Below are 25,605 nucleotides of genomic sequence, written 5' to 3'. Positions count from 1 at the left end.
ATTACTGCCAACACACTGCTTCTGTGAAGACTGGCATGCTTTACAAGTAGGTAGAACGGTTAAGTGTAGAATATATAATCACTCACACCTTCATGGGGGGAGGGCATCTGTGCCAAAGGGAATCTTATTTACTGTATAAATCTCAAAATAAATTCCGACTTGGGGCTTGCAGTGCAGAGCTCTCACAATGTATTCAGTTTTTATTTTGCAATAAAATGGTCATTTATATTATATAAACGTGTGTTCTGTACTTGGACTGTTGGTGTAAATGTTGTTCAAAGAAAGCCCAAGTGGGGCATGTGCACATCCATTTTCTCCTCAAAATACAGGCACGGACATCTTTTTTGCTACCTCATACTGTATAGACAGGGGACCTTATATGCACACATACACACCTGTTTCACTTCCCACTGTGTGTGTGTGTGTGTGTGTGTGTGTGTACTCCTCAACATTCTGTACACACTAATCAACCCAATATGTAACGGAGGCCTACACAAATGCCCTGTGTCCACTTTTCCAACACTAGGCTGTGTACACATACAACATTTTCATCCATTTCCAATATAGATAGTTAAACATACAATCACGTCTGCACATCTCTCCTATTTTGAATGATACCTGGTTATTGCCAGAGAAATGATCAGGCAGAAGACTGTATTAAACAAATTGAATATATCATTTTATGTAAATACCCTGTATTACAGAACAGTCACATACTGGATTAATCCTCAGTTTAAAGGTGATTAAATGCTTTGGAAGTGGACAAGCACCCTTACAGTACAAATGAAGTCACAGAGCCCATTGGGTACACAGACAAGGCAAAGAATGCTAAGATTCTGCTGGACAATTTTTTTTTTCTTTTTTCTACCATTCATGTGTTGAAGCGGATACTGAACCCTGAGTTGTATTTTACAAAAGTATAATGTTGCTGTAACTAGGCCATCTCCAAGGGACTAGTATCATAAAGCATCCTGTAGCTGCACAGAGCACCACTAGATGGAGGTGTTCAGTAATCTAGCAATAGGCTTTGGATTTCTCCCTGCTGCACGTTTTGTGGGGTTACGGCTGTTTTTTTTTTTTTTTTCCAGCGTTAATCATACATTACCTTTTTAAAAGCCACCATAAACAGAAAGTCATAAGAATAATTCTTTATAACTTGGAAGTGGTTTTGATAAATTTATGTTTGAGATTTAATTAAGTGTTTACATATAACCTACATGTGGATGGGGTCGGAACCAGTATTCTTAAGAATGTATACTATCCATCACCCAGCAACATCATTAAGGCACGCTATAATGCACACCCATCAGTACGTAAAGGCTGTGTGAAATGGAAGAGGCAGGGTTCAAAATTGTTGTTGAACAACAAATTGTTGGGAGGCATACAAGCACTGGTTAAACCCCAAAATGGCTGTATCACTTTGTGTAGGTAACAAGTACCCTTAGGCCAAACAAACCATGCAAGTATCACAAAGCAAGATACACCAATGATAAGATTACATACAAGAATATTTAAAAATGTATTTGCCAAAAGCAGTATATATAAACATTTGGGTACTGGAGACCTAATACCACAAAATGCTTGCTTCCAGTCTGGGTGTGGATTAGCTTACAGACAATGTTTAGGTAGACAATCGCTAGACGTTTTTCATGATTTTTTTTTTGCTCTCCAAGCTTCGGACTGCGATCACTTTACCATTCCCAAACGGAGTCTGTGTGGATGGTAAAGCATTAAAAAGTAAAATAACAAAAATTGTGAAAAACATGCAACCATTGTCAGCATAGACCAGGCATGTCCACACTGTGGCCCTCCAGCTGTTGTGAAACTACACATCCCAGCATGCCTTGCCATAGTTTTGCATTCCCTAATAGGAAAATGGTGGCAAGGCATGATGGGATTTGTAGTTTCACAACAGCTAGAGGGCCATAGTTTGGACATGCCTGGCGTAGACCTATTGACTGTCTAACTAGACATTCTGTGAGCAATCCAGATACCCTCCAATCTGTATAGGGATTGGACAGCCATATAATGCATTTGTCCCTACTGTCATATAAAAAATTGTAAATATGGTATGAGACACTTTCATGTTGGACTGTGTCTGTTCAGCCAATTATTATAAAGCCAGTTCTCTAGCAGAGCACTGGGGCTATGGTAGTTGCATAGCAGCTATACAAACACAAAGCGGGAGCAACATGTCCTACAGATACTTTATTATACAATCAAGTCTTACTGAGAATATTCAGAAGTTATAAACAATCTGTAAACAAAACCCAGTGCAGATTATTAGTAGCTCTTATGCTGGCAGAGGGGCTATTGTCCCTACCAGCAGTAGAGTCAAGGAATGTTTTCGGTCTCTTTGCAATAAAAATAGAGCACGTGGAATATAGGAAAGGCCAATCTGTGGGATGTCTGGACTCTGAATTTATAGAACAAAAGTGTATGTCCCCTGAGGTCAATAAGCGCAGCGAGAAGGGGATGGCTGTCCTGATTCCATGTGCCTTATAAAAGCAGTCACCCACTCTTTATAGCAATATTACTTTGGTGTATACTGAGGAATTATGATTGATGCTATTGCTGCCCGATGTATACAGTCGTATTCCCTGCCATCACCCTGAGATTTGTAAGTCATAAAGGCAGCAATAATTGGGTGACCGCTTAGAATGTGCAAATGCACAACTTGCTGCTGTAGATTACAATCAAGTGTGATACCCCCTCTCCCTCACTTGCACCATACCCCAGACACATTGAAGAAGCCACCTATGCCTAGAAGGACAGCCCCAGCATGGGATGAGATAGTTATAGTCTATACATGAAATTGGAAGAAGCAATTTCTAATAAAGGGCAAAGATATGCTAGTATGAAATGAATGGCCAAGGTGGCATGGTATCACTTCTCATTCCGCAGCAAACCTCCTCCCACCCAAGGAGGGGTTAACTGCATACGCTACAACCTATTCAAAGTGCCTTAATCTGAAAAAAAAAAAAGCCAAACTGAGGCATGAAAGGGCCCAACCTCACGTGCATTGTGGGTGGGAGAAGCTAAGCCCCAATTGAGATATGGATGATCTGCACCCTCACGGTGTGTTGTCACCAGGTGCCTCTTGTTCTTTGTGGGTCCACAGATCCTTATGAGGCCGACGTCCAAAGCCTTCGTCATAGTTCCCTTTGCTCTTGAAAAGTTGTTGGAAGTGAGGCTTGCAATAAAATTCTCCATGCAAGGCGGCATAGGATGCCAGGCTGTGGGGAGAGAAGGATTACACTTCATATGGAAAGGAAAATAAGGCACTTATTACTTTACAATGCTCACAGCTAGGAGCGGTATGGGTCATTAGGTTGACATGGCTAAGGACGACACAATCATTAAGTCAACAGGCAAAATGTCGACATGCGTTTTTCACATTTTTTTTATTCCTGAATGTCAACATGGGCCCCATCAAAGTATACCGCTGTGCTCGCCATGCCCTGAAAAACTCATGTCTACCTTTTGACAGATTAGAATTCTATTTTTGTAAAGGAAACCATGATCATGCAGACTGCTATATTACTCTGTTCTGATGACCAATTCAATATATTTATGGACAATACAAGAGGAAAAACCAATGCTAAGGAAGTCTTGTCCTTCATCACACAAGGATAACATAAATACAATTTACTTATTGATACATTTTAGAAGAAAAATTTATACAAATTTGGCCTAGGGGTGCCCTGGAATAAATTCTGATACTTTAGGGCGCCTTGCTTAAAAAAAAAAAAAAAGTTTTAGAATCTGTAATTGCCATGTTATTACTGGCTTTTTGCTATATTCTGTATTCCCATAACTAATAAACATACGATTAAAACCCCCCCCAAAAAACGGTATTTTGGAAGCATACAATTTGTATTACAGGCATGGGGTCCAAACTCTGCATTAATATTGAAATACATTGTTGGAGAAAAGGATATCCACCCCTTGTACATGCCATATAAGCTGTTTTTACAGTTTCCTATCACACACATGTTGCAGATTAACAAGCCCAAAGATTGTAATGCTTGCTACAGTGAAATAAGTGATGTTGTGGATTAGTGACGTTCCCATTAATCTGTTTTCATTGTTATCACCGCAAAATTTTCAAGCATTTTGATTTTTTGCCTCCGCAGGGCGCCCCCTCCCCCCCTCCGCAGCACCCCCCCCCCCCCTCCGCAGCACCCCCCCCCCCTCCCCCATCCCCTACCCGCAGCCTTACCTGTCTTGCTGCCGCTGGTCCCGGCTCCCTTGCTGGCTTCATTCTTCTGCTATGGAGACGGACCAACACAAAATGTCCGCCCCCATACAGCAGACAGTTTCAGAGAACTGTCTGCTATATGGGGCGGACATTTTATTGTGGTCCGTCTCACTAGCAGAAGAACTGAAGACAGGTAAGGCTGCGGGCGGCGGATTGGCGGGCGATGGGCGGGCGGCAAGTGGTGGATGGGCGGACGGGAGGGTGCTAACTATAGCAACGCAGCCCCCCGGCGCCCCCACATGCACAGCGCCCCCCCGCGACCGCGGGGGCTGCAGTGCTATAGTTACGCCACTGGCCTTGGGCTATTCAATCCTTTGATAACACGCATCTAGGATCAGTTTCTGGATCTATGGTGGTTATTCAATCTGTGACACTATTTTCACTGGCGGAAATAGCAGAACTCGCCTATTCAATGCTGCCGTTTCAGACAGCAGTGAAGGCTTTCAAATTCAGCTTCTTTTTTTTTCCCTTAAGTCGAATCTGAATTGTAGGACACAGACGCTAATTGTCCAAATTGTGGCCTTTTCCAACAAAACATTGCCGTTTCAACACTCAATAGCCGGAACAGTGAATACAGACTGTAAAGTTACAGTTGGAATGAGTCGAAAATGGTTGTGAACGTTCCGACTTCCTTATGTGTTTCAGTGACAAAATGGGACTGACAGGGCTGGTCAATAAAGAATGAACAAAATCCCTGATAACTGCTGGCACTGGGGATAACGGAATAGCCCCCTCAGATGTCATAATTAAGCCAACAACATGGCCACTCCTGATTTGGGTAAGGGATCTTTATACGATACCCATTTTCCATAAAATTACAGAGTGGATACAGAAGGTTTAAAATTTACTTTGACAGATGATATTGTATGTGTCTTACAACATATACCTCTTTTACTGATCCTATAAGGACATGCCAATGGTAATATAAACATGCTGATCGGAAAATACTAAATTACTGGTAAAGGTGAACATTTAGCATTCTGTAAGAAGGTAGGTACATAGCTGTGAAGGCCTTTCTCGGGTATTCCTGGAATGGAATACTCACCTCAGTTTGGTACTGCAGTGCTTGCAACAAAAGCATCGGTTGTGAAAGATGTGTTTGTCGGCCACCAGCCTCTCCATAGGGTACACAGTCGTCTGGCAGGACGAGCAGAGTTCTCTAACTGGGGGCTTCACACTAAAAGACTAGTCACATGCACCAACACCATTAGAAGATGCCACAAATAAATAAAGCACATACACATAGCACATAGTCCTAAGGTAGATTTAATAGTAGGTGGTGTTGCTCATAGCAACCAGATTCCATCGCTTCCTAGGATACAATCTAGATAGCCAGAATCTGATTGTTTGTGATGTGCAATACCACCACTTTTCATTACCCCTAGCTCCTAGCTAGGCATATATTGAATAGTGTCATCTACTTATGTGCACTTACATACTAAGCCAGCACTTTACTGGCCACAGCCATCTTGTTCCTTTTACTTTTAAGCTCCACTTTTATGCATTTTTTCGTGTTATGCAATTCAGTAAAAGCACAAGAGAAGCTAGTGAACATTAACTCACCTTTGACCTCTGGACCACACTTGTTGATGGACTGCAAGGAGAATCCTAAAAGAGAAACAGAGGTCAGGACACTATTACACTATGCCATCTACATAACTTGGGTCATGCACTACTTTGTTAAGTAATACAGTGAAAATATCAAGAATGTCTTGTAAATTGACAAGATATTTTGCATTGTGTAATATTTAGAAAGAATATGGGTACTTGTTTAGTTTCACGGCGGCCGATATATCGGACATATATGGTAAAAAATCACAACGGATCGGCCGATATATTGACCAATATCGCATCCGATATATTGGCCGCCGTGAAACTAAACAAGTACCAGAATATGTGCCCCAACAAATCTCTCATCACTGCTGTTCATAGCAAAACATACTGTCCTCACAAGGTTTTCACCATCATGGTGGCTTCCACTATCACTACGTTACACCTTACTGTGCCACTATGGAGGGCAACCAAAAAGAACCAATTATTTAAAGAGCATCTGATCTGTTAAGGTGCCTACACACTGTACAATTTTTTTGACCAATTTCGTTGAAACACATTTCCCTTGAACCCAGTGTCCTGGATGAACGATATAGAGAAACGATCTAGCTCCAGTTTATAGGCTCTTTTTGAAAGATATCCAAATTGAGCTGCATGAACAGTTGACGAACAACCTTGATGAACTGGCCGGTATGCGCATCATCATTTGTCGCAAACACACTGAAAGATATTTTGACCAATTTAGTTCAGAATGGCCGAAATTAACGAAATTGGTCAAAAAAACTTGTACAGTGTGTATGCACCTTTGCTCCTTGCCAACAAGAGTTCCATCTCCTGTCAGGAACTGAAGATTATGTTAAGGCAAAACTCCAATATCATTAGCTCTATAGAGATCTAGGTCACAGAAGTATCTCCATGTTGAGCCTGATTCAGCGAAGAGCACACAGCTGGGCAAAACCATGCTGCACTGCAGGTGGGGCTGATGTTCCTTGCAGAAAGATTTCTCTGCAGGGTAAATACTGGCTGATTTATTTTCACACTGTAATTTAGATGTCCGTTTGAACACACCTTACCCAAATCTAAAGGTGCGCATACAAAGATTCGATTTGGACTGTTTTCATCTGATTCAAACGGATTATCCAGATATATTGGATAAAAAATGTCCAAATCAGACCAGTTTGACATCCGATCCAACCTGCGCATCAGATTGTGTCATATACATCATAAGTGCAGCACGGGGCCACTGATTGGCTCAGATAGTCCTCAGCCAATTAGCGGCCGCCCGTGCATTTGAATGGGGGTTTTCAATTCTCATGCCTCCCACAGCTACCGGGAGTCCTTTTTACATGGGAAAAATCACATGCAAAAAATGGCACATCTAGTGCTAAATCATATGCAGCCAGGGGTTTGAAGGGAAATCAGGTCCAACATGTCTCTCAGACAAGTGGGACCTGTGTATGTGGGACCATAAAGGTCTCTGCACATGTTGCATCAGCCCCATCTGCAGTGTAACATGTTTTCCCTAGTTGTGTGCTTTTTTGTATTGCTAACAAAGCTGAATCAGGCCCATTAAATGTATTCTGCCAGCTTATGGTGTGTTGTCTATCGTACAGAATCTTGTGTGTTATGTTCCTTTATGTACTAGTAGCTAGTGACAGTACTGAGGCAAGCATAATGTGAATAGTGAATTCACTCAATGCATCATACCTGCCTTCCCTTCCAGATGACCAGTAGCCAGATGAAGTTTGGATAGTTTTCCTGGACCTCTGGAGATTAGAGGAACCTCCGAGATCCCTCCCACTTCCTACCTAGTGTGGTGGCTATGGTTAAAAATAAACCCCACCCACTTCTGCCATCACAATGTTGGGTGGGGGTCAAAATCTCTGCTGCCACCAAGTCTAGTTGACAGATCTACTTTAACAGATACAAAACTGAAAATATACCATTATGAAATTAAAAACACTACTTGGCAAACACCACTGGGAAAATAACATACAAATCTAGCTCTTGGATCATATTGCAAATTTAAGTGTAGAATATAACTTCAGAAAGGAAAGCTATGGAGCTACAACTTTTTTCACCACTGGCTATAGGTCAGTGGCTTCGAAGCAGCACCATAACTAGATGTGGTCGAGCAGTGCGCCGAGTCTCTGTGGGTGAACCATTGCCTGCCCTACTGGCTTGCAGGGTGCATGGAATGGCAGCCAGCAGTAGTGCCCCTACAGTGGCCCGTACCTACTGCTGTAGTTTACAGCAATCACAGCACCTGTTGGGGCCAACATAGGGCGTCAAGGAGCTGCTTTGATGATTCATTAAAGCTTAACTGTAGACTCTCCACTATCATCCATATATGTCCATACTTCACTATCTGCATACCAAAAAGGATGGTGTTCATTACATATAGGCTTATGGTAAAACATAAAAATTACTTTATTGCATTGTTTCAAGATATTGCTGCTTGTGACTGGTCCTCCAACGCAAAAAAATAAATAAACTTTCCACCCTCTGTTATCATTTAGAAAAAGGGGGGGATCTTTATTAACCTGCGCTGTATTACCCTTTGCAGTCCCTGGGTCTCCAGCTAGGGGTAGGGACCATCTTAGGAAACATATTCCTAGGTAATAATTCAGCTTTATCTCTCCCTAACCATTAGAGCAGTGGTGTCAAACTAATGGCCCTCCAGCAGTTGTGAAACTACACATCCCAGCATGCCGTGCCACACATTTTATATAATGGATTGCTAAAACGGTGGTAGGGCATGCTGGGACATGTAGTTCCACAACAGCTGGAGGGCCATGAGTTTGATGTAACTGCATTATAGCATCACACATCAATCTTCCACTAAACAGTTTGTCTAGGAGTGGGATTCTGCTCAGCACTGGCCAGGGCATGCTGATTACCGAATGGCTGAGTATCAGGTTGCTTGAAGGCTTCATATTGTAGTGCATCTCAGGGTCAGCTTGACTAGAATGTTCTTAGCTATCATCCTCTGTCCTTTGTATCTGGTAGGTGCAGTGTAGACAGTTTCAGCAAGTGAGCACACAGCTGAAGCCGACAAGGAAATAAACCAAAGTAATTTTTATACATATGCCTCAGTCCTGCACAGTCCACACTGAGGCTAGAGCAGAGCACCTAACTTCCCGGACATGGGCCTGGCCTACTCACCACTGCAAGGCCTCATTTAGCTCAGGCTGAATACTTCCCAACTGTTACGATTTTTGCAGGATTGACCTGCGTCCTGCGGTTTCCCTTCCCCCGTCCATCATTGCTCTGCTCAGCAGAGCAGTAACCAATAGACAAATATTCAGAAAAACAGAGGGGATGGCCATGCCTCCACAGCAAGCACGCTTGACTGAGGCCACGCCCTAAAATTTTGGGCACATGCAAGTGTCCATCCTGTCTCCTGTACAAAGTTGGGAGGTACGGCAGTAGCGCACGCAGGGGGGGTTTCTGAGTACCCAGAAACCCCCCCAGGAGTCTAAGGGTCATAGACTGGTAGCTGAGGGTCCCCTCTTTCCAGGGGTACAAGAATTTTGAAAATCGGCCCTTGGGAACCGGAGATATCTGACTTCAAAGCACTGGTCCCCATCCAAGCCTGTTGATTGCTCTTCCCAGTCAGATATTTCAGGTTCTGTCTGACTTAGAGTTTTTCTGAGGGTAGATTCCAAAAGCTGGGACTCTTCCCCTTTGACGGACACTAGTAGCTTGTCTCTCCTGTTCCCAGAACCAGAGACATCAGCCTTCCAGCAGCTGGTTACTGCTCCAGCTCCACACACCTGGTATGTAGTTTTATATGCTCGTTTGTAGATTGCTCTGCCTGCTGAACTCTGATCCCCTAGTCCCCAGTACCATTTGGTAGGTGGGATTCTCTACTTTTTAATGCCATTAAAATCTAAGAAATCTATTTCTGGGAACTGGAGATATCTGCAGTCAAGCAAGCTGTCCTCCCACCAGAAAATTATGAATAATAAGCCCACTCCAGTATACACCCCTCCTCTGCTTATTAAACATCCTCTACCACCCTGGAAGTTATGTATCAGGGCCCCTTCATTCAGCCCAATGCCCCCTTCTCCCACCCCATCTCCCACCATCTGTGCAGTAAAGGGGTAATTAGTGGAAATTACTGATCCAGGCCCTACATGCTGAGCGGTTGATATAATACCCCCTACCACCGCGGGACATCAAAGCTTCCCCCACCCTCACCGCTGGAGGATCGGTAGGGGCCCCAATACATTGCTATGCCCAGGGGTCTACAATGCTGTTGACGCTCGTGTGTGTGTGTGTGTGTGTGTGTGTGTGTGTGTGTGTGTGTGTGTGTGTGTGTGTGTGTGTGTGTGTGTGTGTGTGTGTGTGTATATATATATATATATATATATATATATATATATATATATATATATATATATATAATTAATATTATTATTATTTATATACATTTGGTCTATTTATAATACTTTAACTGACCCGGCATATACTGGGTCACCTAAGTGTCCATCTCCGTGCTTTGCTCCGCCCCTCTGGAAACCCCCTTCTGAAAATCCTGCGTTTGCCACTGTACGAGGCTGCAGTAAATTGGATCTTGTAGTGGTGGCCATGTAGCCTATGTCCCAGGAGGGATGGTCAAAAGCTCTGCATTAGAGGATGCATGGTAGGGTTCAGGATGATAATTGAATAATTTATTAAGTTACACTGGCAGTCTCTTCTGTAGTTTCTCATAAGAGGACTCCTAAATACCGTGTGTGGTGTGCAGTCCGAGAACACATGTAAATCCTAGATTAAAAACACTATTCCCTTGTCTCATTTTAAGAATTACCATGAATTTTTGGAACAATGTTAGTGACCTAAACTAATGTATTCTGTCACTGGCAGTTATGTGCATTTTCAAAAAGTGGCTAACAATCATGACTTTGTGAGGTAAATGGTCCCTTTCTGCAGTGGAACACAAACCTTCCTTTATTGCACCACGGCAGGGTATATTAGGAAGAGTTGTACTCACATGTCCTGCGGCTGCTGTGGTGGGAATTTTAGCTTGAAACATTTCTCCGGCTGTCTGCTCCTGGGACCGGTCAGCTTTATTTCTCATCTGTCAAAGAAAATATAAGGAAGATCTTGAGGTGCACCAGTCACAAACACAGAAAGTCGCCAATTTGTGGCCTGAGAACGCAATCAAGAGAATATATTATAAAATTTGCTGTACCAGTGAATTTATTGCGTGCCATAACTAATAAAGTATTAGATTCCCCTTACATCTATATTATGGGATGTTTTAAAGGTACTCCTTTAAATATGCAGTGAAATATTTTCATTGTGCATGTCATGGGCAATGTGTTTCAAAGGGGATACAGTCGCTAGGGCTATGACCGATACGCTTTTAAAGCTTGGAGAAAAATCAAGTACTGACCAATCAGCGCTCCGGTCAATGTTACAGGCTTTGTTTAAAAAGTCTCTTTCCTCCACGTTGGTCTGCAAAATGTAGCATGTATTGCAGTAGGAATTTGGGGTAGGAACTCTTTCCTCACAAATCACACATACACTAATAATAGAAAGGGTTAATGCATGTGTATATGTGGTGGTATGGACAATTCTCAGAAAATTGCTGCGTAAGAAAATAAAAAAAATAAAAACATTTACATTGTGATGTATAAGGGTTGGCTTAAAACCATAATAAATGATCACGCTCATTGTCTACTCCATCTGGGTCACCCTGTCTGCTCCTCCCTTTTACAATGTAATATGCTTCTCCATACTCTACTCTAAACTCCCCTAGACAGCATCAAAGTCCTCCGTTTTCTGCCACGGTACTTTTTCACTGTTGTTTGCGGATGTAGCTATGCTTTATATACCCTGTACTTGTCATATAATGTCTTGTACTGTAAGTCACTAGTTTCATGTACTCTGTAATTGGGACCCCTTGTGGCTCTATATATAAAGGATGATGATGATGATAATAATAATAATAAAATGTATAGTACGCCCAGATCACATCACCTATGAAGACAGTGTCTGTGTAAATAATCTGAACACTTTCTTGGGGAAGCGATGTTGTCATAAGGGCATGAAGAGGTTAATGTAGCTTATGAAAGTCACCTCTATCACTTCCTGTCACCCTGTGGCTTCTGTTGTTTCCTGTGATCTTGCCCCATAATCTTGTATACATTTTGGATGTGCATTAGATATGCCCACACCTCATTAGGAATTGGCATCACAGCAGCTAATAGCCAATTTAACAACTGAAGTTGGGGCACTTGCAATCTGCCTCATGTGGGACTCAGCAGAAGAGACTTGCAAGGCTTTCCCCGCAGGACTGGATCCAGCAATGTCTGTATAGTTACAGTGCACATAAGTGAATGTACTGCATGATTATTTTACCTATCTTTGTGTAATAGGTATGGGTCCGAAGAGAGAAAAAAAAACCATGTTGACCTTTCATGTCAACCTATTTCATGTGTCGACCTACTGCTTGTAAACCTGGTGACATCCCTGTCGAATATGTAAGATTAGAATAAAATACAAGTCCCCCAAGTCTCCTGATGCTACCCTGCTCACTAGTCTACGGTGTGCCCTTGGTGAGAGTCATGGGGTCAACCCAATTAAGGTCGACTGTCAATAGGTCAACACGTGGAAATGATCGACTTTGCTACGGTCGACCAGGTCAAAAGATCAACACAAGCAATGAAAAAGGTTGACATGAGTTTTTCAAAAAAAATTGTGTCTTACTTCGACATGGACACGTATAAGTGTACCGCGTCCGCTCGCCATGCTTCGAGTGCGGTGCCTTGGTACCCTCAGCATACTATTATATTCTCCCTCTGTGTCCACGTGGATCGTGAAGTATGAAAAACTGTCTGTTCTACAATTTTTTTTAAAAACCTGTGCATGTCGACCATTTTCATGTAGACCTATTGTATGTGTTGACCTTTTGACCATACCGACCTAAGGTAGGTCGAAATTTTCTCATGTGTCGACCTATGGACTGTTGACTAATAGTGGTCGATCTATTGATTGTTGACCTGCCGACCACATGCCGTGTCTACTTTGCACACTTCCTATAGAAAATGTATACTTAAATGAGCTGAGAAGGCAACATGTAGGATATACTAGTATCATACATCACAAAGCTCAGGTTTAGTACCAATCCCTATAGATTGGAAGCTTGCGAGCAGGGCCTTCCTACTTCTATGTTGGTTTCTTACTCCATAGTTTGTTTTACCACAACAAAATATGCTGCACTATATAAGAAGCTGTAAATAAATAAATAAATAAAAATAAATAAATAAATAAACCAGAAAGGCTATGGTATAAGGGTCAACAATCAATAGGTTGACCTGGACAAAAGGAAGACATAGAAATGGTCGACAGGTTTTTCATGGGGTTTTTTTTGTGTGCCAATTTTTAGATTTCATGTCATGGACCCCAAACATAGTAGTATATAGTTTTACTCGCCATTCTTCGGGCAAAGTGCATCGCTATAGTTGACACACCTTTACCATTGACAATCATTCTCTGGATTGATGGTTAAGTATGAAAATCTTAATGGATAATGGTTAAGTATGATCTTTTGCTTGTGTTGACCATGTCTATATCAACCTACTGACTGTCAAACTATGAACCGGATATCAATCAGAAAGCTACAGGTCTCTTATACCACATGTTCATTGCCGACCCAACAAAATCCCAGGTATTTGATCCTGGGTTTTTGCCAGTTGCACAGATCATCTTAACTCACAGATCCCCTTCACACTGTCCCGCCAACAGTGTGAGGACTCTAAGAGCAGCTTTTATTGGCTGTTGAAAAAGCAGCTTTGATTGATTGGCTAAGATAATGTTATTTAAAGGGGACTTTTTTTCCCAGCACAAAGAGGTGGGTGGGGAAAGCACACTGTATTGCTTTAATCATGGCCGATGAGTTATTACTGAGTAGCCTAGCGTTCCTGACAGTGTCAGTCACTTGCTTCTTTATTTTCTCCTCCCTTCTCAAAGCCAGCAGCTCCAGCACCTCCTCATCCCTCCAGCAAATCATCTCCTCTCTGCAGCATTAAACATGTCACCTAATCTCATTCCCCAATCAGCTTGCTTTTTCATATCCTGTGTGATAAACCCAGGTCGCGCCTGTTCACACACCCTGCAAAGAACCTGACTGAAATTCCCGGGACAGTACACCCATTCTTCCATATAATAACCTTAACGGCCCATACACACTTGCCGACTTTCAGCTGAAAGCAGCAAGTTTGAGTGGCTTTCAGCTGAAAGCCGCCCAGTGTGTATGCCCCAGCGATGAGCAGTGAGTGCTGGACCTTAAGGCCCATACACATGGGGAGATTTTGAGCTCAAAGTAGCTCGGCTTTTCCCATTTTGAGCTACTTTGAGCTAAAAATAGACTACAGTGCAAAGTGTTCAACTGGAGAAGAATGCGTACATCCCCCCTAAGTGTTGGGACAGACTATGGGAACATTGTCATACATCACAGTGACATGGCCAAGCACTTCCACTCCTCATTTTCTTGACATGGTTTGCTGAGTAACAGTGAATGGAATATATATGATAATGGTGGTAGTCTTTGTAGAAAGTCGGCATACAAAAGGGATTTCCAGACAATCCCAAAGATCTGCACTTTACAGTCAGTCCTCATAGCCTGAATAAGTTTGCACTCTGTCCATACGCCTTGTTAACAGGAATGTGAGCATATTTCAGGGTTGCCAACTCTCCCGGATTTTGCGGGAGTCTCCTGCAAATTCATTCCTCCTCCCGGTCCCACGGAAAAGGTCCGCATCCTCCCGGTTTTAAAGAATGGATGCTGAAATTTGTGACTGCGCATGCCCAATTGCGGTAGTTGGGTCCTGCAAGTGCGACGTCATGACATACCCAGTCATGACGTTGCTCTCTTGATAAATTCTGGCCACCGCAGGGCTCTGTGGGTAGCTAATGACACGCTGGACGAAGCGCAACAGAGGTGAACGAAGGAGCAGCGGGAGCCGCCGGGCAGGGACTGTGTTAAAAATACTCAGAGTCAGACTGAGGAGCAGCGGGCGCCGCCGGGCAGTGGCAGTGGTAAGAATACTCAGAGTCAGACTGATCTTAGTTGTGGCTGGCTACTTGTCTTCCTCCCCGCTGCTTATTATTCATCAGCTCCACTCCGTCTCTACCCTCCAGGCCTCCATTGCTGCTGCGCCGCCAGTGTACAGCTTCAATTGTTCCCCACCACCTCTTCTGCTACAGTTCAGACTTCTACAAGTTACAGTAATGCCGCAGCCACGCCCGCCCCCCCCTTCCCCCAGCATCTACCACCTGTCCCTGCATATTACGCAGCTGTGGCATTAAAAGTCACAGCATGCCCTTTTCTCCAGTTCTTGAGATACTCCAACTCCCAGCAGGGCATCCCCGGCTACAATACAATCCCCTGTAGCCTATTATGCAGCGGTTGGCCCAAGGCCCGCCCCCTTGTGATCCAAGGCCTGCCCTCTGGTGATGTAAGGCCCACCCTCTGGGGACGCAAGACCCGCCGCATGCCTTTCACTTTTCTCCCTGAAATGATTTTTAAAAAGTAGGCAACCCTGGCATATTTTCACAAGCACATACGCCTTGTATATCTACCTACTCTTCTGAAGAAGCCGCTGAGTTAAAGGCGGGAAAACGCGTCAGGAACTAGACAGGTGCCGGTACAAACACGCCACGCAGAGTCTCCAGCCACTCGACTCCCAAGTGTGGAAGAACCCCAAAAGGCTACATTGCAGTGCAAGGAATCAGCAGCTGGGACACCACCACCGTATACTAAAGGTCAAAACCGGAGGAGTGGCAAGTTTTAGCTCAATTGAGCCATATATTCTGTGGTATATAACTAACCCATACTATTCAAAGCATGCATGCTACTTACTAACATGGAGCTGTGAGAGAGCTAACCAATGGGCAAAAACTGCTGCTTGAAGTGTGGAAATATTAACCTGGTGATTACTTAACCCCACTAAACACTAACATCACTAACCCTATTTGCTGTAGGCGCAGTAGAGACAATCTTATAAAGAGGTTCCTACAATCAGAACCTTTCTTTTTTATATATATTTTTTTCATTTTTCTTGCAATTGCTTTTTCATATTATTGTGTGGTACTGGCCGGTACCTGTATTGGATTATTCCATTGTTGAATATAAACAGCACACGTATATCTGTTTTAAAATAAAATATTCGAACTATATACCTGGCTCAGCGCTATCCCTAAAAATTTTTTTTCCCTTTTTTTATCTTGTTTTAAGGGGTGGGGTATCCCCTTATTAGAGACAGCTGCAGACCCAGGTGGCTATACTATAGATTTGCGCTCTGACATCTTGTCTTTCTATTTCTGTATACTATGCAGTCTGGAAATTAACTACTGAGTACTGCACATGACTAAAATGAAATGTATGAAGGGACAATTTTACACTACCCAATAGATAGGAGAGGCAGGCTTCTTGTATTTCGCCATCATGCACTGTATGCAGCATCTCCAGTAGTCAGGCACCATTTACAAGTGACACAGAAGGAATCAGCAGTACCCAGCCTCCCACTGTGTGTGCACAGATGGCATCTTCGCTCACATACTGTTTAAAAATAACTTCTTGCAATGGGAAAAAGCCTATGTGCAAAGAGTTTGCTACCCAGCTGCTGCAAGTACAAGACAGGGGGAGAATATGGGAGAGACATGCATGGTGTTACACTGAGAAGGGGGTGCAGGAGGGATAGGAAGTGAGGGGGACACATGGAAAGATGAAAGGAATAAAGGAACTCACAGCTACAGAGGCTCCACAGCTGGAGACCACTCCATTCTGCCACAATGACTTTGTATATCACTCTTCTTCTACCGGCCAAGACTGCTCTATACTACTGACTACAGATAGCAGTAGCTGAGTTTGTAAGTCACCTCCCATGGGGCACACACAGGATATGAGCTTCAGAAACAGCAGCACATCCTGGAACTGCTCTGCATTTTCTCATCTTGCAAATGCTTTGTACAACATAAGATGTTGCCTTACAATCCCACCTTGCTTACTGTGCAGTCAGATTTGCCAAGCTCTGTAACGCGGGACATTCCAGAGCTTGGCACCATTAGCTATATTAACTTCTGGGCTGCTGTATTGGTGGGAATACATTGAGAGGCACCTCTCTCGCCCCTACTCCCCCCCCCCCCTTCTCACAAATGTATACCTCCCAAAAGGTCCCACCCACAGGCAGTAGTGTCCCACAGGGGGGGGGGGGGGGGGAGGGGCAGTTTGTAGGACCCCCTGTCACACGCTGTGCATGGGCACTGCTTCAATCTGCTGCACATCACTGGTCAAAAGGAAATGAATACATAATAAAATGCAAATTAAACAAATGTTCCTATTGATAGAGGTGACAAAGTGGTTGCTTATGCTGGGTACACACCAGAACGATTTGGGCTCAATTCCCCCAATTTCGATGCGATTTCAACCAATTGTATGTAAAAAGAGCAGAATTGGGCAGGTTTTCAATGCGCTTCCCCACTACACGTTTAGTGCAGCAGTTAAAATCGCCAAACCGACCAAAGATTTGTGGTCTACATTGGATTGGGCAGAGATTGTGAGCAGATTGTTGGTAGATCGTGTGCTCCAACAGATCGTGCGACCATCGTACAGTTTCAAGGAAATCATTGCACGATCATGGTCGTTCTGGTGTGTACTCTACATTACTGCTGCAAACTCCACTAGAAAACAAACACCCCGATTGGTTATTAATATGAAATAGGATCAGCTTTATTTCGATTAAATCACATTTCATAAATGTTCTCGGAGTCTATGTATCATTGAAATGATCCTGTCATTCCAATAATGAAAGCCGGACTGATTTTAGCTCCTAGTAAAACGCAGTAGAAATGAAAGAGAATCTGTTCAAACATAAAAATCATATTAACGAATGATTTCAACACATGGACGAGTTCTTACGATCGTCTGCATGCACAGCAAGCAGATCACATAACTAGGTTTCACCTGCCTGAATACATCAATCAAATCATTTATTCCTTTTTTTCACAATAAACCTGGGAACAGTATATTTTCAAAGATAGCCTTGAGCCATATCATACTATTGCACTGCATACTGACTGACTTTTGGGTTGACCCCCACACGGAAATGGCAAGAGAGAACAGATTTCAATCTACAATCTATATTTTGCTGTGATGAGGCATCTGACCTCAGCCCAAATAGGCATCACATTGAAACCTACATTCCTGTGATTCACTTCCAATTATGAACCATACAGTTATCAGAGGACCGTACATTGCATATGGTTATTAAAGGGCCAATTTAGCCCAATATTCTCTGTACCTAAAATGAAAGCCAGATGCGAATCATGAATCTGTTACATCACTATATAGTACAGTCTCCTCTATAGAAGAAGGTAAGAAGTCCCAAAACCACTAACTTAAAACATTGTATTATTTCTTTGTAATCCTCAAATCACTTTAAAGGAAATATAAAATATATAGAAAAAGCACCAAAACTATATACTGAAGAATCAGTTTCCACTTTTAGACTTTGTTCAAAAAATTGTCACACTGAATGTACTGTATATGTCAGTACACTTTAGTATGTCTGACCCCCTAGCCATTGTGGCCACCATATATCCTCATCCCATCTGTCTCTCTCCAATCCCTCAAAATTCTCTCCAGCAGTGGTTCCCAAACGATGTGCCGCGGCTCCCTGGGGTGCCTGGGGACACCTGCAGGGGTGCCACGGGTTGGTGGTCCAGGACCAATTCAAATTATTTATGAACAATTACTTATGGACAAAACCAGTGCTGGTGGCTGCCAATCATAAAATATGTGTACAATCAGAAGGAAATCCTGTCCTATACCACATAACTGAAGCTAAGAATCACATTTAAACACTAAATTTTATATATATTTTGGGGGGCCTAGGGGTTCCATGGAAAAATTCTGATACTCTAGGGTGCCATGATTTGAAAAAGATGGGGAACCCCTGCTCTACAGCCTTAAGGGGCCTACATACAAACAGCGATTTTCTAAGCTTTTCTAGTGAGATGCCCCTAGATCACTAAGTGTGTAGGCCCCCATTAGGCATCCGTCTCTCCAACCTCTTGACCCCATCTATCCAGCCTCATGCCACCCTCATCATTCTTCAGCCTCATATACCCAGTCTCCTTTTTTTATTCCTGTCCCCTGCGTGTCTCTCTGTCAACCCCAAATGCAGTCTCCACTGTGCTTCACCCCTTACTGGGTGGAGAGGTGGCAAGACCATGTAGTTATTTGCGGTTCTTCTATGCACCTACTGTACATGTATTTGGATGAGTCTGTCTTGACATGTCACGATCTCCAACCCTTTATTGAAAGGTGGTAGTCTGTTCTCTTCTTTGTGTCTGGTTATGTGTGTTCGTCTCTCCTGTGTATCATTTCTGCTGTCCTTTTCCTACGTGTGTGGCCTTGTGCCTGCCTGCCTGACTGCCCACTCCTATCTAAAACAGGTGTCTTTAGGTCTTTTATAATGTCTAGATATAAAGTAGGTCTGTACAGTCTGATAGTCTCCAAAAAAGGTCGTGTGGCCTGCCTGACTGAGGTAGGCCTGCCATTTTCCCTATTCTTCTGAGTGTAGAAATTGGTCTTGTATCTGTCTGGCCGTGTATCTTTTGTCAATCTGAATATAGTCTGCCTGAACATACATTTGTCTTATGTTCCTACTTCTCTTTCTCTCTTTTTTTATTTTTATCCAGACTATTTGAACTTATGTGTGTGAAACCTTTTTTAGTTTTTCCTTTTGCAGAAGAAAACCATGTTTTCTGATACGTCTAAACACACACACATATATATACACACACACACACACTTATACAGAACAGGAACTTATTACACTAGGATTAGGGGCCAGATAAATTTCTGTAGCAGGTAGAAGTGCCGCAATGAGGTGTTCTATGACAAGGCTACCTCGTCTACGAATTAAAGTCACTGCTAATGTGTGTGATTTTAATCTTTACGTTTTATGAAAAAGCACTGCCATTCTTAAGGCCCCCATACACTATGCAATTTGGGCACGATTTTGCCCGATTCGGAAGAATCGGGCCGTAAAATCGGCCCAAATCGCATATGGAGACATGCCCTCCAACCCGATGCGCGGCCCCGTGCGCATCGGATCGGAGTCGGCAGGTCGGACGGGCTGCACATAAGATTTTCTAAATCTTATGTGCTGCCCGGAGCCGTGCGGGGACTGCAGCTGGCGGGGGGACCTACCAGAGCCGGGCGGAGGGATCAGGGGAGCGGCGCAGGGAGCCCGGCAGAGGAGGAGGAGAAGCTGCCGTCAGCGGGAGCAGTGGGGGCAGCGCAGAGTACCAGGAAGCAGGAGAAGACACTGCCGGGCAGCAGCGGGACTCGGGAGCAGAACACTTAAAAAAAAAAAAGCCCATACAAACGCATAGGAAGCCATTGATTGGCTGAGACCTCTCTCAGCCAATCGCTAATTGGAGGTCTCAGCCAATCAATGGCTTCCTATGCGTTTGTATGGGCTTTTTTTTTTAAAGTGTTCTGCTGCTCCCGAGTCCTGCCGCTGCCCGGCATCATCTTCTCCTGCCCGGCACGGCTCCCTGGTACTCTGCGCTGCCCCCACTGCTCCCGCTGACGGCAGTGGCTTCTTACACGGCTCCCTGTGCCCCAGGATCACCGGCGCCCCCCCTGCCCCTCACCGCCCGCAGCTCCCCGTTACTTGTAGTAAATCGCAAGCGATTTATCACATGTAAATTTGGCACATCAAGTGACAAATTGTATGTGAGCCTCCCGGGAAGCTGCCGGGTGGCTCACAGGAGAATTGGGTCCGACTTGTCCTAAAGACAAGTCGGCCTAATGTATGGGGGCCTTTAAGGTGCCCACACACTAGAACGATTTTTGGGCCGATTTCCGATAAATCGGCAGATATATCATCTGATGTTTTCCGATAATCGGTCGAAAATCGGCCCAATGCGTGCTCCCGTGGATCTTTAGCTGAATCTTCTGATCTTACGTGCTGCATGAAAGATCGGAAGATTAAACAAAAGATACATAGGAACGCACACGGGATCTTAAGAAAAATCTTTGGTAACGATGTGCGCTTGCCTGAAATCTTTTGTCCAGGACAGACAAAAGATTTCAAGGCTAATTTATGCGCACATCTTACGATCGCAAATCTTTCTAGTGTGTGGGCACCTTAAGACTGGATACACACTATACAATATATAATTTTTTTTCAGGTGATTAATTTTATAACGCAATTGCATCAGCAGCTGTGTACAGCTGATATAGGTCTGAGAACGGCATCATTCACAGACATATCCGATTGGAACTGCAGCACAGCAGATGTATATATCTGTCCTAGTCTACAGTCAACCAGCCAACATCGCGGCATATTGGGTTTATGGGGCGTACACACAGGCTAGAGGCTGGCCGATTTTGACTAAGCAATTTTGCTTAGTCAAAATCGCAATGGCATTGCTGGAGATAAGCCGGCAGCCATCCCCAGCAGCAGCCTGTGTGTACAGATGAATTGCACACTGCAGTGTCTAGTCAAAATATTGTTACCTGCAATGTCTATTTGGATGGGCAATAGCAACACTGAAGGGCCCAGCATTGCTATCGCCCGCTGTGTACACATGGGGAGATTCAGGCAAACCTTCTAAGCGATTTTGACAATCTAGTCAAAGTCACTTAGAAGAACCACCCCATGTGTACACATTTCTAGAATCAATTGACTATAATTCCAAATGATCTGCTTGCCAGACATATTGGGCAGACACATGGTAATGGGGATACACAATATTGTTTGTGCAAAAACCTGTACAATCAATACATTGGTTTATGGAATAGACGGCCAATCTGTCGGCTTTTAGTGTGTACCCAGCCGTAGGGTTTGTTCAGGCCCTGCATCTGCAGATGCCCAGACCTATGCCAAGTATCTAGTAGCATTGGTTCTTCTTGATAATCCTGGCTGGTGTTTAGAAAAACAAACCAAACCATACTTTTATTTTCCACAACTTTCTCAAACTTTGCTGTTATTATTGTCCCAAGAAGACCCTAAGCAGGTTGCGGATACAGTACCTATTTAGCCAGTGAAAATGTAGCCACTGGTTTCAAAACAGAGCTGTTTAGGCATTGGAACACTATCTTTAAAGTGTGATTATTCCTCGTGTGCATTTTATGGACAGTATTTTTTTTTTTTTAACACAGGATGAATTTTGTTCTAAAGTATGCATAGGAGCACTGATGTTGTTAACCCTCATGATTACTATTGTGATACAGTAAATGCTCCATAAACCAGAAGAAAATGACTGCTTATGTACAAAACATAAAAAGTCAAGTTGATTGGGTAAGCATGCAAAACACTAGCCTCAGAAATTGTCAGGACAGAAAATTAGTAGAAAGCAAAAAAACAAAACAGAGGGTATCAGTCCAATATAACTTGAACCAAGGTTTATAAATTAAATAGGAGTTAATTACATCATTGAAGCATTAAGCGTGACGGCTAAGGCTCTATTTTTCTGGAGTATAATTTATTTCTTGCCAATTAATTAGATTTATAGAAGTTTTGGGCAGCACAGACAGTGTGATGGTTAGCATTGCTGCCTCACAGCACTAGTCATGGGCTAATTGGCTCCCAACAAAATTAACCCTAGTATGTCTGTGTGCGTGTACATGTGGTAGGGAATATAGATTGTAAGCTCCACTGGGGCAGAGACTGATGTGAATATTCAAATATTCTCTGTAAAGCTCAGAGGAATATGTGTGCGCTATATAAATAACTGGTCAATTAATGATAAATAAATACTAAGCTTTGAAGAGAGATAAAGCTGAGGGAGAATATTAGCCAATCAACCCATGCCATGTTACAGGCTGTGGGCGAGATGTAGTACTAAGCCTTGAAATGTGATAAAATGGAGAGTGACAAACCACCAGCCAATCAGCCTTTGTCATTGTCATTTTTTAAACCCAGCCTGTAACATGACAGTTACGAGTTTATTGGTTGCTAGTTTATTACTCTCCATTTTCATTTTTCTTGCTTAGTACATCAGGTCCTGTGTTTGAAAATGATCATTTAGAGCTGGTTGATTGGTAGTTTATCTCTTTTCAAGGCTTATACCCCTTTTACACCAAGGAATAACCCAGGTTGGACCCAGGTCAGTGTTGGTGTAAAAGGCGCCAACCCAGGTCCAGTAACACTGGTCTCCTACCCAGGTCCTGACCAGGGTTGAACACTGGTTGGACCTGGGTCGTAGGCGGTGTAAATAGTGCTGAAAGGATACCAGAAGTGCTGGATGCCTTTCCCAAGTGCGCTGCAGTGGCAAAAGACAGCAGCCAGGAAGGATATGCACACAGAATTCATAATTGGATGCAGTATCATTTATATTTTTTTTTTGGGGGGGGGGGGGGGGGGGGGGGGGGCTGGGGGAGCACATGGGAGATTCGGTCTGCTGCTGCAGGGGAAGGGGCTGGGGAGAGCACATGGGTTAAGCTGCACTTTTATACTGCTATGTAGGCTTGAGCACTGAATAAAACTTTTTGAAAAATATTTTACAAACCAACATTTTTCAATGCTAACTTGTCAGGTCTTTTAATTTTTATTTAAAATATTTGAGGGAAGGTTGGATGGCAGTTTATTGGTCCTAAAATTGACATTTTTAATGTCAGCCATAGGGAAAAGCAGGGCTGACCCAGGTTCAGTGTAAACGGTGCAGACCTGGGTCCGACCTGGGTCACAGTGCTGTGTAAATGGGGTATGAAGCTGGGTCCAACCCTGGAAACTCCCGTGTTCAAAGACCAGGGTCCGACCAGGGATTTTGGTGTAAAAGGGGTATTAGTAAACAGAACCCATAAATATATATTGCTAAGCAGTGTAAAATGTGTATGGTATAGTCAGTCACCAGTTTACAATTTTTGCATATTTTATTTATAATTAACAGTTTCTGATATAGCGCACACATATTCCACAGCGCTTTACAGAGAATATTTGAACATTCACATCAGTCCCTGCCCCAGTGGAGCTTACAATCTATATTCCCTACCACATGTACACACACTCAGACATTCTAGGGTTCATTTGTTGGGAGCCAATTAGCCTACCAGTATATTTTTGGATTGTGGGAGGAAACCGGAGTAGCCGGAGGAAACCCACACAAGTACGGGGAGAATATACAAACTCTGCACAGTTAGAGCCATGGTGGGAATCAAACCCATGACCTCAGCACTGTGAGGTAGTAATGCTAACCACTACATTTAATGATAGTAATTCTTGTATTTTGCCTACATCATGCCTGTGTGGGATTTGGCCCACCTTTGTGGTAGTGATTAGAGTTCATATTTGCATATATTTTGCACAAATATGGGCAAAATATATGCAGTAATTTGGAACAGAATTGTTGTACATAAGTCTTTAATTCAGCATTACAGTATCTGTATCCATTCCTGTATTATCATCAGATAAATAGAAAACTCCAGGTGATATATAATCAGGCAAATGTAAACATAGGATAACAAAAATAGTATATAAATAAAAGGCTAAGAGACTTCCTTGCTAAATATTTAATTCAAGAAAATGTATAGCCTAGGCTAGGCCGGGCACAGCAATGTACCCTCACCTGTACTATCTCTCCTATCACTTGCCTGCATAGAAGTGACAATACAATAATGTAAACAAGCGAATAGAACATAAATGGTGATGATGGCGGCATTTCAGTCATGTGTGTGTATATTATACTGCCAGCAAATTGCTGCTCATGGCTACATAATAGTCTTAGCAAACTTTAAAGACACACTCACCTGTGAGCAAGCAGGAAAGCCTACAAATCTAAATATCACCTTTTTGTTTCCTTTGCATGGTTTTTATGTAAAAGCTATGGCAATATGCATGTAATCAGCTAAATCATTTATTGCCAGTATTATTAGTTTCCTGTCCATTTGCCAGTGTGGGGATAGTGCTCAGGTTATGGATAGGTATATGGTGTATGATTTGGCATGTTGTGCTATGTCCCATGTTACAGTATTGGTTTGTAGGATTGCTGTGCATCACACAATGCAATTCTCTACATTGCCCCATTGTTTGGCTTGCTGTGTTGTTTTGTCTTATCATGCTGCTCTGCAGATCCGATTACCAATACTCAGCCTGCAATATTGGCCTGCCTTCTGGCTATTATAGATGTGTGGGTGCAGTGTACTCACCTCATTCCTTGTCCCCCTGTGTGTGAGATGCTTCTTCCTGCCCTGCTACTGCTGCCCGCTTTCTCTCTTTCACAACCCCGGTCCTTCCTTTGTGTGGCTGTTTCATGCAACAGCCTCCCCCCTCCCCCTCTTCCTCTCCTCCCTGGTTATCTCTCTCCCTCCGTCCCCTGTCACCCTCCCCCATTGCTTTTTTCAGTGCTCCTTCCCTGCTCCCATTGGACTCTCTGGGTCTTCTCCTCCTCTTTCTTCTTTCCCTGCTGCCCCCACACTCTCCCCTGTCCGGTTTATCTGTCCCTGATGTCTACAAGTATTGCATCTTTATTTCCTGTGTAGGTCTTCAAAAGTCTGCTTGTTGTTTTTCAATTACTTTTGCTTTTATATTAACATTACAAATGCATATTTGCATTAAAACATCTTTGTGGAGACTGAAGTTATAGCACACCTTTTCACTTCTTATACACTCATATACTGTACAGTTACATCATCTAGTAAAAATGTCACTTTCACGGCACATTTCTCATCCCTGCTTTCCACCTTTTTTCTGTTTTCAGCACTGAACTATACACATTTTAGCAGTATTCTGTTCTGGAGAACTTGCAATCTATACCACAAAGCTAAA

At 43.2% G+C, this 25,605-nt stretch overlaps 1 protein-coding gene across 4 annotated transcripts in view; it reads right to left on the bottom strand.

Moving 5' to 3' along the window:
- Positions 1-657: 657 nt before the first annotated feature.
- The window catches only part of LIMD2 (LIM domain containing 2), an 88,259-nt gene continuing 63,311 nt past the window's right edge, over positions 658-25,605 (bottom strand). The window contains exons 1-6 of one of the 4 annotated variants that reach the window (XM_083146993.1): positions 24,987-25,103; positions 10,809-10,895; positions 8,713-8,857; positions 5,825-5,869; positions 5,307-5,446; positions 658-3,236 (exon numbers count right to left, since the gene is read on the bottom strand). In XM_083146993.1, the coding sequence (XP_083003119.1) occupies positions 3,074-3,236; positions 5,307-5,446; positions 5,825-5,869; positions 8,713-8,760 (396 nt within the window). In that variant the 5' untranslated portion in view covers positions 8,761-8,857; positions 10,809-10,895; positions 24,987-25,103 and the 3' untranslated portion in view covers positions 658-3,073. Of the gene's footprint in view, positions 3,237-5,306; positions 5,447-5,824; positions 5,870-8,712; positions 8,858-10,808; positions 10,896-16,571; positions 16,691-24,986; positions 25,136-25,605 lie in introns of those variants that run through there. The other 3 variants (XM_083146991.1, XM_083146992.1, XM_083146990.1) reach the window with 3 other exon arrangements.

Source organism: Crinia signifera, chromosome 6 (assembly GCF_055691185.1).
Source record: "Crinia signifera chromosome 6, ASM5569118v1, whole genome shotgun sequence".
NCBI classification, from domain to species: Eukaryota; Metazoa; Chordata; class Amphibia; order Anura; family Myobatrachidae; genus Crinia; species Crinia signifera.
The sequence above is the reverse complement of the archived record's forward strand: the minus strand, read 5'-3'. Positions and strand labels throughout refer to the sequence as shown.